General features: G+C 37.2%; 1 protein-coding gene across 6 annotated transcripts in view; it reads left to right on the plus strand.

The window, feature by feature from the left end:
- The first annotated feature begins 3,010 nt into the window (after window positions 1–3,010).
- LOC114707387 (selection and upkeep of intraepithelial T-cells protein 2-like) overlaps window positions 3,011–13,794 on the plus strand; it is a 38,308-nt gene continuing 27,524 nt past the window's right edge. For 3 of the 6 annotated variants that reach the window (XR_005090886.1, XR_005090887.1, XR_005090888.1), the window contains exons 1-2: window positions 3,011–3,248; window positions 5,885–5,965. Coding sequence is in view for 2 of the 6 variants with exons in the window: in XM_037202822.1 (XP_037058717.1) it covers window positions 3,200–3,248; window positions 5,885–5,965 (130 nt within the window). In the remaining 4 variants the exon portion in view is untranslated. The remainder of the gene's footprint in view (window positions 3,249–5,884; window positions 5,966–13,794) is intronic. The other 3 variants (XR_005090885.1, XM_037202822.1, XM_037202821.1) reach the window with 2 other exon arrangements.

Genomic DNA, 13,794 nt, shown 5'->3' on the forward strand with positions numbered 1-13,794 from the left:
CTTCTGGACACAGCAGGACAGTTGCACATATGAAATCATAGTGGTCACAACAGCATGTACAAAACCTATTCAAGTTCAAGACAGACCAAATCCCTGCATGGAGAAAGAAGTTTGGGATGTAATTACCCCCCATAGTTGCAGAGTCATTGACAACAGATAACTGCTGAGAGAGGGAGAGGGCGTTTTCTCTAAGAGTGGAGTCCCTGGTAAGCCAACTGTACTAGGGTAGAAGACTGTACATATGAAAATATTTGAATAGCACAAATTGGTCTTGATGGCTGTTTTGGTTAGATTTTTGCAAACTTGGCACAAACCAAGACTTTTCAGCAAAGAAGGAATCCAAACTGAAAAAATGACCAATCATAAGTTTGATCTGTACACAAGACTGTGGTATTTTCTTGATAATTACTAATGTGAGAGAATCCAGAACATTCTGTGTTGTGCCAACCCTGGACAAGTGTTAAGAAATCAAGCTGAACAAGGCATAAGGATCAAGCCAGGAAGCAGTTTTCCCTCCAAGGCTTCTGCTTTAGTTCCTGCCTCCAAGTTCCCAAACTGATTGAGTTCCTATTTTTGTTTCCATTATTAATGGAGTGTGACCTAAATTGTAACTGAAATAAGCTCTTTCCTTCCCATGTTGCTTTTGGTCATGGTGTTTTATCATAGCAATAAAAATGTTTATTTTTTTTTTAAATAAAGGACACAAAGTTGATTGACTAGGGAAAGGCAATGGATCTGGGATAAACTGGGAGTGAATATGATCAATCAACTTTGTACAGAAATCTCAAAGAACTAAGAAAATATATTTAATTTTTTTAGTTTATATATTTTTTATTTTTTATTTTATAATTTGATTTAATTTTACATATCAACCATGGATTATCCTGTCCTCCCTCCTCCCACCCTCCGTGCCCTTCCCCCCCCCCCCCCCCCCCCCGCCCCATTCCCATCTCCTCCAGGGCAAGGACTCCCCTGGGGATTCAGCTCAGCCTGGTAGATTCAGTTGAGGCAAATCCAATCCCATCCTCCCTTCACCCAGGCTGAGAAAAGTTTCCCTGCATTGGCCCCAGGCTCCAAACAGCCAGCTTATGCACTAAGGACAAGTCCAGGTCCCACTGCCTGGGTGCCTCCCAAACAGTTCAAGCTAATCAACTGTCTCACTTATCCAGAGGGCCTGATCCAGTTGGGGGCTCCTCAGCTATTGGCTCATAGTTCATGTGTTTCTACTTGTTTGGCTATTTGTCCCTGTGCTTTTTTCCAATCTTGGTCTCAGCATAATATAATAATAACATAGTAAAAATGGCAATCTTACCAAAAGCAATCTATAGATTCAATGCAAGCCCCATCAAAATACCAACACAATTCTCACAGACCTGGAAAGAATAATTCTCAACTTCATATGGAAAAACAAAAAACCCAGGATAGCAAAAAGAATCCTGTACAACAAAATAACCTCTAGAGGTATCACAATCCCTGACTTAAGGCTCTGCTATAGAGCTACAGTAATAAAACAGCTTGGTACTGGCATAAAAACTGACATGTGGACCAATGGAATCTAATTGAAGACCCTGACATTAATCCGCACACCTATGAACACATAATTTTTGACAAAGAAGTCAAAACTGTACAATGGAAAAAGAAAGCATCTTCAACAAATGGTGCTTGCATAACTGGATGTCAACATGTAGAAGGCTACAAATAGATCCATATCTGTCACCGTGCACAAAACTTAAGTCCAAGTGGATCAAAGACCTTAACATAAATCCCGTTACTCTGAACCTGCTAGAAGAGAAAGTAGGAAGTAGTCTTGAAAGCATTGGCATGGGAGATCACTTCCTAAATATAACACTAGTAGCATAGACACTGAGAGAAACAAATCAATCAATGGGACCTCTTGAAACTGAGAAGCTTTTGTAGAGCAAAGGATATGGTCAACAAGACAAAGTGACAGCGTACAGAATGGGAAAAGATCTTCACTAACCCCACATCTGACAGAGGGCTGATATCCAGAATATATAAGGAACTCAAGAAATTAGACATAAAAATGCCTAACAGTCCAATTAAGAAATTGAGCTATAGAGCTAAACACAGAATTCTCAACAGAGGAAGCTCAAATGGTTGAAAGACATTTAAGGAATTGCTCAACATCCCTAATCATCAGGGAAATCCAAATCAAAACAACTCTGAGATACCACCTTACTCCCATCAGAATGGCTAAGATAAAAAACAAGAAAATATATTTTAAATCATTTACATATGTAGATTTACAATCACTTACATATGCATGAAAAATTTACCAAGATTTATGTGACTTATTTGTGGAGATATAATTACACATTTGCTGAAATGTGTTTTTATATGTATGTGCACATACTTGTATAAAATACCTGCAATATTTTATAAGTATATGTATGTACATAAGTTTCTATATGCATTCATATTCAGTCTATACTTATATATGTATGACATCTATATTAAACTTTGACTGCACATATATACATACACTTAAATATAAAACATTTATGTCTCCTAAATTATTATAACTTCCTTTATTTCTTCCTGAAGTTTACCTCTCCTTTTTCCTTACAATCCTATCTCCCAGCAACTACTGCAAATTTCTGGGAGTATTTTGAATTGACTACTCTCTTTCCTGTCCTCAAGATAAAGTTACTCTGTCAGCCTGAGAAACTACTGTGCTCCTGTGCTTAACTGGACTAACTGGTTTTTTTGCTTCAAGGTTATTGTTATTTCTTGTCAACTGAGTGAGGTTTCATGGGATGCTTCATCTGTACTTAAAGCCATTTACTTGTGGTTCTACGACTCTCTCCTCTCCTGCGTATTGGTCCAGCATTCAAAATACAGTTATCATAGCTTTTCCTTTGGCACTCAGTATATGACAGGTATGGATCAGGTTTTGTTTTGCTTCTTCCCTGGGTGAGGCGAGTCTTGCTAGTACTTGAATAATACCAGATGCAGACATTGAGCTAAACAATGATTTCACTCATGGGTTGATAAATTAGTTCCTAGGAACTTCCCTTGGAAAGACACCCAAGTATCAGGCTTGTGGAATCATAGAGCCAGACTTTCAGGTTAGGAGAGGGGGCGTTGGTAGTTAACCTGATCTCCATCTAACTCTGGCATGCTTGGTAGCTTCAGTAAAACTGCTGGAGCATTATAAAAAACCCAGACGAGCCAACTGATGTTTTCATGGGGACAACAGAGAGCTGACTTGGGATCTTCAGGCTCAGGTAAGTAGGGGATTTAGTAATATCTTCACAGATAATTTTTTTCTACTTTTTCTTCCTTATGCCTCCTTGGAGGAATACTGTCCCCCTAGAAACAAGTTCCAAAGACTTAGACAGAAGTGTATTTAAGGATTAGTAAATCTTGGGGTTCAGAAGGGTGGGGAGTTAGTGTCTGGGGGAAGAAAGTTCCCAAGTTTTCTTTATGAATCAGTTGAAAATTACTCTGTACCATTGAATCTGAGATCAAGCTCTGGACTGTCATTTGATCAAGGCTAAAGACAGTATATTCTTATGATTATTATTTCTCAGCCACATTAAATGAGACTTTTGCCCATCCCATGGTCTTCTCAACAAGGATAACTTCTCTATTGTATCCAATTATAATGAACAAAGTCAGAAAGGAACAGAATATGTGAGATGTCCCTATTGAGTTTTTACAATGTATCTTGAAAAATTCAATTTCTAAAATAGGCTAGCACAAAAAGACAAATACTTCATGTTCTCAATCGTACATGGAAATTTAGAAAGTTGATTTCCTATAAATAGCTACTTAAGCAAGACTGGAATGCTGGAATTAATGGACATGTTAATGTAAAAGGGAGAAATTTTCTAAAGTTTCCACATCTATATAAAGAACTACAGACAACTAATGACTCCTGGGAGATGGAGAATTAGACTCTTCCAGGAATGAGTCCCATGATTGGTTGTCCAATGTAGAGTGGTCAGCCTTGAAACCATACACACACAAATCAGAAAAAAATGACTCATTATGTTACACACACACACATATATATATATATATATGTTTATACATATATATACACATATATATGCATGTATATATATATTTCATTTATTAATGATGTTACAATAATAACATTATTGTTTATTGAAATGCAATAATGTTGTTACATACATATATGCATTTGTGTATATATGTGTATTCATATATGTATATGTGTGTATGTGTATAACAATAATAAAGAAATAGAGGCAGAGTCATTGTCATTGAAATCTGTAAAGAGGAAGGTGATGGAGAAGTGAGAGATATGTTTTCTTTTAAAAATGTATGAAAATACAATTATCTAGGAGAAATAGTGGGGCAACTGTGATTATCTGCACAAGACCTGAACAAGATTAGTGCCATAATTTCATTGTGGCAAAGGGAGAACCTCACAAGACCTCATCCCACTCTGAGGCTTTATAGGAAGCTAAAAATTGCTAGGGAGGAGAGGATACACTTTTTCAGTGGTGTAGCCATGGGTAATCCATGTTTTTATAAACAAACCTTTACCATGTCCTGTAAAATATCCTAATTAAACTCAAAGGATTACTCTAAAGATTAAAAGATGTGATATTATAAGGGAAAGTCATTGGAAAGAGGAAGAAGATTAGTGGGACTGGGAGACCACAAGAGAGGGCAATGGTAGTAAGTTCAAAGTATATGCATGTATGAAAATGTCATATGACATCCATTATGTATAATTAATATATACTAATAAAATACTTTAAAAGATAGATGGAGAGATGGATTAACAATTAAGAGTACTTTTTGCTCTTGAAGAAGACCCAGGTTTAGTTCTGGCATTCATATAGTTTATAACCATGTTTAACTCCAGTTTCAGGAGATCAAACAAACTCTTCTGGCTTCTGTGGGCACCAGGAATGCAAGTGGTATATATATATATATATATATATATATATATATACTGGTAAACACACACACACACACACACACACACACACACACGAAAATAAAATAATTTTAGGAAAAAATTGAGAAACACATTATATATATATATATATATATATATATATGCACTTTATTTTGTTCATTCAAAATTCAAGAAGGATATGTTATAAACATTTCATTTTTTTAATTTTTTTTTTTTTATTTTACAACACCATTCAGTTCAACATAATAGCCACGGATTCCCCTGTTCTCCCCCTCTCGCCCCCTCCCCCTCCCCCAGCCCACCCCCATTCCCACCTCCTCCAGATCAAGGTCTCCCCGAGGACCGGGATCGACCTGGTAGACTCAGTCCAGGCAGGTCCATTCCCCCCCTCCCAGACCGAGCCAAGTGTCCCTGCATAAGTCCCAGGATTCAAACAGCCAACTCATGCAACGAGCCCAGGACCTGGCACCAACGCACAGCTGCCTCCCAAACAGATCAAGCCAAATGACTGTCTCACCCATTCAGGGGGCCTGATCCAGTTGGGGGCCCCTCAGCCTTTGGTTCATAGATCCTGTGCTTCCATTCATTTGGTTATTTGTCCCTGTGCTTTATCCAACCTTGGCTTCAACAATTCTCACTCATATAAACCCTCTTCTTTCTCACTAATTAGACTCCCAGTGCTCCACCAGGGGCCCAGCCGTGGATGTCTGCATCCAGATTCCTCAGTCCTTGGATGGGGTTTATGGCACAACTATCAGGGTGTCTGGCCATCCCATCACATTTCATTTTTTCTTAAAATAAGTTATTTAGTATTTTGGCCTTTATTCCAGTAGTCATATGATAGATTTTTATTACTATAATACACATATAATGCAAGATACTATGGTTATAGGGAAATTGGAAACTTAATGGACAGTTAAAATAAATATAATCTATACTTTCATCTAATATGCTTCATTGCAGGTGTCATGGGAGCTACAGAAGTACTTCTTGTCACACACTGTGTTGTCTTGTACCTCCCTCAGATGGTGGCACTGAGTTCAGGTATGACTCTCACTTGTTCTTATGAGTCTTAGCAATGTCAAGTATGCCAGGAAAATCAAGGTATGGTACAAAGAACAAGGCATTGAAATCATTGTCCCTAAAGTTTGAATGTAGCAATGAGTTGAAGATGGTCACAAGAGAATCCAGCTTAGAGGAGCAAGTAATTATGCCTAATCAGCAAATAGCCTTTCCTTGGGTTTGTTTCAGCTTCTAGGAAGAAAGTGCAATGAAAGAGATAGAATACTTACCTTGAGGACTCAATATTTAAAGTGAATGCACAGGACTTACATATCACTTTTACACTGAGTAACTTGTACAGCAGATACAGATTAAAATTCATCAAAGCTAAGAATACAGTGGGGGGAAGATGAGGGAAGATAAAAATGGGCTAGAATAATGAGATTTTGCCTTTGTAGAGACATCTGTGTAAGCCACAAATAAATACAGATTTCTTGAAGACATTTAAAAGAAAAGACTTAGACAACAAATGATATAAAAGATGTAGAATATTCTAGCAAAAGCTGATTTTCCAATGATAAATTTCAATGATGCACATTTACTTGGGTATCACCTGAATTAGACTCATTCCTGGTACCAGAAGCTTCCTTTGGTGATAAGAGATATCCAGTCGTGGCTTTGTCTCCCCAAGTATTGCGTGATTTCATTTGGATTGCCTTCATACATGTACGAAGCAACTTTAGTAATCTACTGTACTGTTTCCCCAGAAATGAGCCTCAGTTTTGGCTGTCCCTCACTATATTTCCTCCCCTTTCCTTCTTCTTCACACTCCATCCCCTTTTGACCCTCCCATTACATCCCTTTCCATCCATTGGTACATAATTTATTTTTCCTTATTAGGCAAGTCCATCCCTCCCTCCAACACCTTATTTTATACCTAACCTCTGTGGTTCTATGGATTGTAGCATTCTTATTGAAGATTTAAAGAGAACATCTACATATAAATCAATACATACATGTGTTTTTCTTAGTCTGGATTATCTCACTCAGAATGATTTTTTTCCTAGCTCCATCCATTTACTGTGAACTTCATTTCATATTTTAAATGGATGAATAAAATGTTTCAGTGTGTAGATGTACAACATTTCCTTTATCCATTCATCCATTGAAAAACATCTAGGCTGTTTCCAATTTTTGAGTATTATGAATAGAGGTGCAATTAATATGATTGAGCAAGTGTCTCTGTGCTATGATAAAGTGTCTTTTGGGTATATGCTTAAGAATAGAATAGCTAGGTCTTTAGGTAGGACTGTCTTCAGCTTCCTGAGAAATGACCACAGTGATAACTTTTGTGACTGTACAGTCTTGAACTCCCATTAACAATGGATGTTTGTGCCTCTCACTTCATATCCTCACCAGCAGGAGCTGGCATTTCTTTTATTGACAAGTGTAACTAAAGGGTATAAGATGAAATCTCAAGGTATTTTTGAGTTTCATTTCCCTGGTGTCTAAAGATGGTGAACAATTCTTTAAGTGTTTCACAGCCATTTGGCTGTGCTCTTTGAGAATTCTCTGTTTAGATCTTTATCACATTTTTAGTTGGGTTATTTGTTTTCATAATGTCTAGATTATTAAAGTTTTTATTTAATGTAAATAGTATCCCTCTATCAAATGTGTAGTTGGTAAGAATCTTTCTCCAAATGACACTGCCCTTTGCTGTGCATAGTTCTTCAGTTTCACAAGGTCCCATTTCTTTGTTGTTCTTAGTCCCTGTGCTAATGATGTTCTGTTCAAAAAGTCTTTCCTGTGCTAATGAGTTCAAGACTATTCTTCACTTTCTCTTCTAACAGACTCAATGTATCTAGATTTATGTTAAGATCCTTTATACATTCAGAGTTAAGTTTTGTGCTTAGTGATAAGTATGGATCTATTTTCATTTTTTTTTTTTTACATGCAGCCATACGGTTTGACCAGTACCATTTGTTGAAGATGCTATCTTTTATCCAGTGTGTATTTAGGCTTCTTTTTCATAGAAACAGATGTCCATAGGAGTGTGAACTACTTATGTCTGGGTCATCAATTTGATTCCAATGATAAATGTGTCTGGTTTTGCTTCAATACCATACTGTTTTTATTACTGTATCTCTGCAGTATACAATTTGAGATGGAGAGTGTGATGCCTCCAACAGTTCTGTTATTACTCAAGAGTGTTTTAACTATCCTGGGTTTTGTGTTTCCATAGGAACCTGAAAAATGTCCTTCAAGATCCATGGTGATGGATTTTGAAATTCTGTTGGGTATTTCATTTAATCTATAGGTTGCTTTTGGTAGGATGGCCATTTTTACTATGTAATTCTACCAATTCTACATGGAAGATCTTTCCATCTACTGATATCTTCTTTGCTGTTTTTCTTCAATGCCTTAACATTTTTATCATACAAGTCTTTCACTTGCTTGGTTAGAATTACCATATTTTTTATATAATTTGAGGCTACCATGAAAGGTGTTGTTTCCATGATTTCTTTCTCAGTCCATTTATATTTGTAAATAGGATGATTGATAATTTTTGTGAGTTAATTTTGGATCCAACTACTTTACTGAAAGTAAACTCTGTGTTTCCTGGTTACACTTTTAGTTTCATTTATGTGTACCATCATATTATCATCAAAAAGTGTTTTAACTTCATCCCTTCATATTTTATCTTTATCTGTACATTTTGTGCTTTATTGTGAGTTGTGGAGAATTTCTTTTCTGGTCCAGTCTGTTTTGTGTTCTGTATGTCTTTGTACCTTGATAGCCCTCTGTTTCTTTAGGTTAAGGAAATTTTCTTCTATGATTTTGTTGAAAATGTTTTCTGTGCCATTGACCTGGATGTCTTTTGCTTCTCTTGTTATTATTCTTCAATTTGATTTTTTTCATGTATTTTGTGCCTGAATTTTATTAGATTCAACACTTTCTTTGTCCTAGGTATCCATTTCTTCTATCTTGTCTTCAATGCCTGTGATTCTCTCTTCTATCTCTTGTGTTCTGTTGGTGAGTTTTGCCTCTGAGGTTGTTGTTCAAGTTCCTAAATTTTTCAATTCCAGTTTTTCCTCAGTTTAGATGTGTATTTATTCTATTTTCACTTTTATGTCTTGAAATATTTTCATTTCATGCCACTGTTTGTGTTTTCATAGATCTTTTAATAGATTCCTCCATTTCCCCTTTCAAGAGCTTTAACATATTCATAATAGCTATTTTGAAGCCCTTGTCTTGTGCTTCTGTTATATTTCATTTCTCAAAGCCTGTGTAGTAGGGGCAGTGGGCTCTACTGGAAACATGTTGTCTTTGCTGTTATTTATTGTGTTTTTATGCTGGTGTCTAGGCATCTGAGTTTGGGATGATTATAATTCTAAATGCTGATATCTGGTTTTGTCTTTGTTGAGTGGGTGTTCTATTCCTTGGTTTCTGTTGCCCTCTCTGGTTCTTAGGAGAGAGTAGTGGCTGAGAGTTGGGTTTGGGAATGATCCTGAAGTCCCTCCAGATGTGGTAAATAGAAGTCCTGGATAGAATGTATTTCTAGATACTGGGAATTGACACTAAGGAATGGAATAGACTAGAAGGGGAGGTTGAAAGGGTCCAGTGGAGGGAGTAAAGTTGGATGTGTTACTAGGATCTACATAGACCCGCCCCCTTCTGTAACAAGAGTTTTCTACAGAGCCTAGGATAGAACTGGAATATTGGAATTAGAAGACTGGCAGGAGAGTGAATATTCCCTACATTATTTCTTTGCCGTCGTCCCCATTGTGTTTCCAGGGAGTGCCTTTGGGAGGTGGCAGTTGAGATAAAAGGATGGTGTGGTAGAGGTAGTCTATAGGAGAAGATCTGCATGGTCCATGAAGATTGTAACAGGGAAGAGAGGAGACCACAGCAGGTAGTCTGCTACAGAGCTGAGCTTGAGCCTGAGGGATTGGAATTGGAGGAAAGAAGGGAAAGTGAAGATCTCCTAACTGATTCCTTTGCAAGTGGGTTCTAGGGAGATCCTAAGGGAGTTGGTAGCTGAGACAAAGTGATTTTTATTTTTCTTAGCTTTCAGGTGGAAAACAAAATCCAACCTTTATTACATTTTCTGTTTATGTTAATGGGCAATATTGAATACCTTTCAAAAATGTTTCTTTTTTATCTGAAGTGTTGATGATGCTCTAAATCCTTATTTTCTTTTCATTAGTAGTCATTTGCTCCTTGCTATTTTTTATGCAATAATTTTGTTCACTTACAATTTTATATATGTCTATAATGCATTGTGGCTACTCAAAACCACCTTTTCTTGTCTCCCTCCTCAATTCTCCTTCTTTCCTACAGGTGGCTTTCCCATGTTTGTGTTTTATGTTTTGAGGTTTTTTGTTTGTTTTGTCTTGTCTTGTTTTATGACCTACTGAATTTAATCAGGGTGAGCTCACCAATATGTACACATCTGAAGATAATAACTCTTATACCCCAAATCTTTCAATAACCAACAGTTCAGTGGAGGGGAGGTAGGGGAAGAGCTACGTGAGTCCTTCCTGTTCCCATGACCAGAAGTTGACAGGTCTAGTCTTCTATAGGCCCAGAGTAGGCAAACTCAGCTGTTGTATATCCATGATTGCAATGATTAAGCTGAACCCAGATAATAACATTTCATCACTCTTCTCTTTGTCTTCTAGGTATTACATTTTTTCTATCTCTTCTTCTACAACATTGCCTGAATTTAGGTAGTTTAGGTACATTGATTAATGAATTTATCTTAGATGTTTAGGAATCAATTTAACACCACATCATCAATTTAGCTAAACAACAGTAGTAAGTTACCCCTAGGACACCTGACCTCCCCAACCATAAGTGTTTGGCCAAATTTACAGTATCAGGCTTGAAATCCCTCCTATAGAGCAGGCCTTGAATCCAATTGTAACTGTCACTTCAGATCACTCCCTTCAGATAACTTCAATACTTTCGCCTCCTTCATTATGTCTTCTTTTTATCTGAGTCCAACTATTGCCACCTGCACGCTCATGGGTGTGAGGCCATCCACCCACTGTGGAATGGGCAACCTGCTAACAGCCACACCCTATAGAAAAATGATTCCCCCTCCCCCGAGCAACCATCAATTGCTAATAAGTTTCTCAGTGGTGGGGTTTCATGAATTGGAATGTTGACTGACTGGACCCTGTGCAGTTCTCCTGCTGGTATTAATAGCCACTGTAATTCATGATTGCAGCAGCCATGTTGTGCCCAGAATATAGTATATTGCAGTACTCCTCCTCATCCTTCAGCTCTTACATCCATTCTTTCTTCTTCTACCATTCCACTACGTTCCCTAGCCCTCAAGAACATTGCTATAAATGCTTTATTTTGGGTTGAACACTAAACAGTCACTAATTCTCAGTACTCTTGCCAGTCAGAAACCTAATTGACTGTTGCCCACTATAAAAAGATGCTTCTCTAACTAAAGCAGCACTAATCTATGGTTATAAATGTAAAAATATTTAGAAAGCAGGTTACATAATTCCACTTAACAAAACATTGGTAATAATTTGCCTATGATCTATGACCTCCCCAGCCATGGCCTTTTGACCAAATTTACAGTACCAGAGATTGTATTCTCTCCTGTGGTACAGGCTTCAAATACAATAAGGAAATGATGGTTATCCCCATAAATAGTCCTGTCACTATTGCACAGGTAGGTACATCTTGCTTATTGAGACATACAGAGTCCACTGTTGGGTAAGTCCATTGATGACTTTTATACCTAGGAACTTTCATAGAAATTCCATCACTGTGAAAGCCATCTAGGTGGGAGAAAGTTTCCAGGTCAGTTCCAGTTTGATTTCTCTTTACTCTTCAATCAAGATGTTTTATGTCGCTCACAATAGGTTCCTAACCTCTGGCTATTATAAAAGATGATTACTTTTAAATTTTAATAAACTTGGGCTTGAAAGATGGTGTATCTATTAAAGTACCTGCTGTTCTTCCAGAGGACCTGTTTTGATTCCTAGCACCCACATGATAGCTCAAAACTCTACTTTAAGGAGATCTGATGCTTCTACTATCACCAGGCATGCACATGGTTTACATATATATACATGCAGGAAAATACTCATGAACATAACATAAAAAATATTTTTTTTTTAATTTTAATAAACTTTATTCTCTTAATCACTTTCTTCTTATTGAAAATCTATGTGTCAAATGAACAGAATAAGGAAGTCACCATACTTTTATTTTCTCTAACACAGGTTTCCCCCTACTATTTAACATCTTGACTTAGTATGGTATATTTGTTAGACCTGAACAACTGTAGACAGATTATCATTAGTTAAAAATTCAAATTTATAATAGTGTTCACTCATGTTGTACTACTGAGTCTTAACACCTTGTTATAATGATGAGGTGAAGATAGTTTTTGCTCATTGAATTTATGTTGCTTGCCTCAAAACTGAGACCGATTAATGCAAAAGTTCATCAAAGTCAAATTCATACTTTTGCATAGCTAATTGTTTTGAATATATTACAGATAAGTTGTTTTTTACTCATTCAGTGCCATCCTGCTTTGGATGCTGTGTAGGGTGCACCTAAAACATTCTAGACAAAGACAAGATAAACTCTGTCATTGTGACAATGAACAAAACCAAAACACTGAAATTACTGATACTCTTCATAGTTCTTTGGCCAGGGACTCCTGTAGATGTAACCAACCGTCTTATTAAATAAGAAACACAGAACCAATGTAAAAGAGAAAGCCAAGAGATCAGAGCTCAGAGCTAAAATCTCACCCTTCCTCCTGCAGTGGTCTTAGCTTCTCGAAAGAGAGCTATTTCCCTGTGTGTAAGTCATTTCATAGTCATTCTGCCTTCCCATTGGTTGTAAACCCAAACACGTGACTGCCTCGTCACTGTCTGTATGTACAGCCCTCTAGATCTTAAAGGCGTATGTCTCTAATGCTGGTTGTATCTCTGAGCACACAGAGATCTATGGGATTAAAGGCGTGCACCACCACCGCCACACTCTGTCTATGGCTCTAATAGCTCTGACCCCCGGGTAACTTTATTTATTAACATACAATCAAAATCACATTTCAGTACAATTAGAATACCACCACAGACTCCCTTCTGTGCTGTGGAGAGGTGTCACATACAAACACACACACACACACACACACACACACACATGCCTCCTCTCAAACTATGGGATTTTCTTGGTCCTTATGTCCTTCCAGAACCATCCAGTTGTCTCAGCTTTGAGAGCTATCTCCTGTGAAACTGCGAAAGTGCTTCCCAAACAGAAGAGCATTGTGTGCTACTTTTACCCTGTAGTTTTATCTTTTTCCATGATCAGACCCAAAATTCCTGATATTTATTGTGTATGTGCATAATGTCATATACTTACCATTTCATTATCATGCATAAAGCCTTCATCATCCTAAGATTTCTGTAAGCTGTACCCATGTGTCCCTCCTTCCCTCCCCCCAAGACAAAAGGTTACAGCTATTTGTTCTGCATCTGTGCCACTGTTTTCTAGAATGTAGCATAGTGAGTATCATATAAGATATGTCCATTTTAAACTGATTTTTCTCACGTGCAAAGATTAAATTTATCCATGTAACTCATTACTGTTTAAAAATTATTTTTTGAAAACAAAATTGAATACAATCTACTTTGGTCATATCCTCCCTCCGTTCCTCCCAGATCTTGTTTAGCTAGTCAACTTTATAATCTTTCTTTGTCTCTGTCTCTCTGTCTCTCTCTTTTCAGTCTTTCTCTTTTACTCTCACTCTTGCCTTCTCTTTTTTTATATTTCTCTCTATTACTCTTAATCTCTTGCTCTCTCTTTAGCAAGAAACAAAACATAGGAAAAAA

Source organism: Peromyscus leucopus, chromosome 2 (genome assembly GCF_004664715.2).
Source record: "Peromyscus leucopus breed LL Stock chromosome 2, UCI_PerLeu_2.1, whole genome shotgun sequence".
Classification (NCBI taxonomy): domain Eukaryota; kingdom Metazoa; phylum Chordata; class Mammalia; order Rodentia; family Cricetidae; genus Peromyscus; species Peromyscus leucopus.